Source organism: Camellia sinensis, chromosome 11 (assembly GCF_055761805.1).
Source record: "Camellia sinensis isolate YWXY chromosome 11, ASM5576180v1, whole genome shotgun sequence".
Taxonomy (NCBI): Eukaryota; Viridiplantae; Streptophyta; class Magnoliopsida; order Ericales; family Theaceae; genus Camellia; species Camellia sinensis.
In genome coordinates this window covers 31,992,519-31,997,351 of record NC_138971.1, presented here as the reverse complement: position 1 = coordinate 31,997,351, position 4,833 = coordinate 31,992,519, and the positions used below count along the sequence as shown (strand labels likewise).

The following is a 4,833-nucleotide window of genomic DNA, read 5'->3' as shown; positions in this document are numbered from 1 at the left end:
AACTAATCATTGACTTTGGTACCAAAAAAAAAAAAAAAAAAAAGAGTTAGTCAAACTAACAGTCAACTAACGGAAAGGGGGAATCTGCAAATCAAAAATAAACCTCAAGGGTGGTCAGTGTAATTTCTAGAAAAAATAGGAGAAGCCAATGTAATTGTTAGAAAACCTCAATGGAGGTGAGTGTAATTTACCCAGCTTATAATAGTTATTGTTTTCACTTATTTTTCAAATAAAATTTTTATTTATGAACAATTAATTGAAAATACAAAATTCATAAATTTTTAAGTAGATTACAAAATTACCATTTAGGTAAATTCTAAATACACGTAATTTTCTAATACTAACTATAAGTTCAATGGTTCAACAAGTCTAAGACAGGTCTAAGTAGTTCAATTCAAAGATATTAAAGTCAATTAGAATTTTTATCTATTTTTATCCATGATACAGACATTGGCTAACAAAATGATTTATATAAAAAAAAATAAAATTTCTCTATACGTTTAGACAATATTTATAGATTTATATTTTTAATTATATATAGATTGATTTCTCTTATATATATAATTATTTATAGCTAGAATATTTAAATTTATTAATTTTCAAACTAAAATGTAAAAGATGTTGGTTTATAGTGTTGGATAGGACAAATACAAAGTATTAAATGGAATTGGGTTAAGATAAGTTGGTACAAATGTTGTAATTTTTAGTTTGTGAATAACTAAACTTATGTCTGACCTTAGGTTTATATTTTAAGAGAATTGCGTATTAGTGAGGCAAAATAAAAAATTTTGCACTACATATTTGTATCGTTTGGATGAAAGTTTGACACATAAAAGACTTGCATCAAACACAAGACATACTTGACCCCAATGAAAATGACACTTTTTTTAGCCATTTTCTAATTGATTTGATATTTTTCCTCATATTCTTAATAGTTGACCTAATTTTAACCTTGCACCACATGTCTAACCATTCCGTGTTTTTATGATCACATGAAAGATAATCCATTCGATGAGATTATTTACAAGGGGTTAGTTTAGTTAATGAGGATAAAAATTATAGAATATGACCGGTATAGATTCTAACAAAGTTCGGTTAGAGGTTGATTGTAGAATTGAAAATTGTAAGGGCAATTGGGGGAAGGGGAACAAAAAAGTGTGTCTAGGAAGGGAACTAAAAACACGAGTTGAAAGTAGTTAACCAGAGGAGTGAAATGATTAGAGGTGGACCTTGATGCGGTTTAAGATGACTTGATTTTGGATGGCTTGGGAAAAGGGGTTAATGCTTATTCTTTTTATAATTTAAAAAAAAAAAATTTATTTCATTCTCCAATTTATTTTTGATTTTAACAAATTTTAAATGAATTTTATTATGTAATTGTAAATTAAAAATTTCATTTGTTATGTCATTTGAGAAAATCTAATATAAAAGTATATATTATTTATCTTGTATGCTAAATGTAAATTTTAGAATTCATTCAATGTTTTTGCTCTAAAATGTTACTAATCCACGTAATGACATATATATATTAGTTAATACTTAAAATAAAATATTAATAACAACACAATTAAAACACGACTTTAGTGCAATTTAAATGAAAACAACTCATTCACATAATTTTTACTATTTTTTCCTTTAAATTTTAAAATTATTACTTTAATTTTTAAGATAAAATTTTAATTATTTGTTTAAGACCGTGCATAGCATGAGTTTTAGGTTAGTTTATATATACACAAAGGGAGATTACTTTTATTTTATGTAGGGTCAAATCCAAAATGAGATAAGAAAAAATTAAACATAAATATAAAAAAGAACATACCTTTAGAAGTTGTATCATTACACTGACTCAAATGCCCACGGTTGTTTCCTAATCAGCACTTTCAACCAATTATTTCCAATGCTCTCTTGCTCTTCCTTAATTTTCTCGACAGATTCCTCAACAGAGAAATGACAAACGTTTACCTCAATCAGCTGCAGAGTGAGTATATCCCCCAAACTAGATGGTATTTCCTTGAGAGATGTACACCTGTCCAACAACAAGTGTTGAAGGCTTGGAAAGTGACAAGAGCAGGTGATCCATTGCTCAACACTGTGGTCCTTCAGTTTCAAGAATTTGAGTCGAGGAAAACCACCATCAGTTGTTGCCCATTGCCGTCCCCAACCAGCAAAATATTCTAATTTCAGAAGCTCAAGGTTGGGTAACAACATCCCAAGGATTGATATATCCTCCCACTTTATCTTTGTATATTTCAAGGTTAGCCTTTTAACATTTGTAGGAAACTTCACCTCTCGGAAATTAGTTGGGTACGAGAACCCACCCATTAGCTTCAAAGTCTCAAGGTGTCTTAAAAATTCTAGATTAAGAGACATCAAATTCCCTGAATCTGACAACAGATGTCCAGAAATTCCCAGCTTTGTAAGAAAAGGAGTTCTTGCCAATAAATCCTGAACATGTCCACAGGGTTTTAAGTTTGCGATGGTTTGTAGGTTTTCTAATATAGAGGGATGGTTGTGATCTGTTACTGCTTCTTCAGAACATAAAGACGCTTCATATTTTGCTCGCCCTTTAGCATAAAGATGCCTCAATTTTGTAATATTCCAAACATTACATGGCAGAATAACCGCACTCCATGGTGGAGAAATAATAATGAGTGTTTCTAGGTTTGAGAGATTGGATATTGATGGCCGTAATTCACAGGGATATTTCAAATTAATTGCCAAATACCTCAAATTAACAAGTTGTGTTAATTCTCTTGGAAAGAAGGCATTGTTATAGCATATTTCGAACACTCTAAGAAGTTTGAAGGTCCAACAAATAAACGAGCACATATCACCAAACGGATTGTCGTTGAAACTAATTCTTTTCTCAAACTCATTTTTGAAGCACAATAATGATTGAACAACTGTTGGGGAATAAGCCTGTAAGAGAATATGATCAAAGCTTAGTATGAAGTAAGAAAGGATGCACAAGCGGGGTTGGTTAGTTGTTTCGTAATTACTTGAAGAAGAAGGAGAAACGTCTTTATAATTGTGAGTCCACTGTAGGAAATTAATTTCCCTAGCTTTCTTCAAGCATAAATCGCGCAACAAATCATGCATACGACATGCTTTAATTCGACCATCAAACCTTTTTTGAGCAACAATTACCAGACTTCTCTGAATTAGATCCATTAAGTAATCCTCTGCTACTTCCTCCAAGCTTCTCTGCCCAATTTTTTGTATAAACCCCTCAGCTACCCACAAACAAATTACCTTCTGCACCGGGATTTCTTGGTCTTCTGGAAATGCTCCTAAATAGAGAAAGCATGGTTTCAAGTGGCGAGGCAAGTGATAGTAACTTAGTGCTAGTGTGTCCAAGTACTGGTTTGGATCACTAACAATGTATGAGCTTACACTTTGGGCAACTTGTATCCACGACTCTTGTGTCTTGATGTTCTTCGCCAGAAGTCCTGCTATTATAACAATTGCAAGTGGAAGCCCTTCACATTTTTTCATTTTTTGCTTCCCAATTTTAATCAGTTCTGGAGGGCAACTTTCATTGTGAAACACCTTCCGTTGTAATAACTCCCAACTCTCTTCTTCAGTGAGAAAACGCAGACAATGAGGATGGCAATCAGGTGAGGCATGCAAAGACAACTCTTTGAGCCGACTAGTGAACATTACTCTACTTCCATTGTTGTCATTGGGGAAATACATTTTAAGATCGACCCAGGCACCAATATCCCATAAATCATCAATGACAATGAGATATCTCTTGCCTTTTAATTGCTTGTACAACTTTTCGCCTAGCTTCTCATTGGTCATGTTTTTAATTTCATTGGTAAAGACGACATTAACAGAACGTAAAATGTCCAACAACATTTCTGTTCTTCTGGGTAATTGAGAAGCATAGGTCCATGCACGAATATGAAAGTAGTGTGTGATGTAAGGATCATTGTACAGCTTTGTGGCTAAAGTTGTCTTACCGAGTCCAGGCATCCCAACAATTGATATCATTTGTAGCTGCTTCTTCCCTCCAGCAAGTAGCTCTTTTATAGTCAACGCCTCATCATCAAAGCCCACTGTAATTTCTTCATCTACCATGGTTCTGTTCTCCATTGACATTGACACTGACGAATGGACTCCATCATTGAAAGACTTACAATCTTGTAGGAGTTGGATCTGATTTATCTGGTCATAAAACTGCACCACTTTTGCCTCGATCGTCTTAATCTCTTCCATGATATTTGTGCCAATTAAAATATCAAAAAAACTGTCACCGTTGTCGTTGCTGTCCCTCTGCCCTGGAACGTCAACGTCAAAAGAACGGATGAGTTGTCTCGTCTTGCAGATCACAAGATAAATTTGCATCGGCAGGTTTTTAGGTTCATAGTTCAGCTCATGCTGCTGCTGCTGCTGCTTCTCTTCCAAATCCTTGAGAATGGTTGCTAGGAATCTTAGCCGATTGTAAAAAGAGTCGATATGATCAATCTGATCTGCGGTCAAATTGCACGCCTTACTGATCATTAGATGATTCAGTTTCTCCAGGACAGAATAATTTTCACCCATGTCCCTCTCGAATCTCTCTCTCTCTTTCCGTATCTCTATCTTTCTTTTTTTCTCTCTCTCTCTTTCTTCCTTTGTCAAACCAAACCAATACAGTGTTTCGATCATCGAACACTGTACTGGTTCCATATCCCGATTTCGGTGCTCTGCTACCTCTCTCTCTTTCCATCTCTCTATCTTTCTTCTTTTCTCACTTTCTCTTTCTCTTTTTCTTTCTCTTTCCATATCCCGATTTCGGTGCTCTGCTATCTCTCTCAAGTTTTGTGTTCTGAAGACGGAGTTCAATCA

The 4,833-nt window shown here is 34.1% G+C and overlaps 1 protein-coding gene across 1 annotated transcript; it reads right to left on the bottom strand.

The window, feature by feature from the left end:
• Positions 1 to 1,836: 1,836 nt before the first annotated feature.
• On the bottom strand, positions 1,837 to 4,548 carry LOC114298545 (putative late blight resistance protein homolog R1A-10). The gene has a single exon (XM_028243141.2). It carries the CDS (start codon positions 4,546 to 4,548, stop codon positions 1,837 to 1,839), a length of 2,712 nt encoding a protein of 903 aa, XP_028098942.2.
• Positions 4,549 to 4,833: the final 285 nt, after the last annotated feature.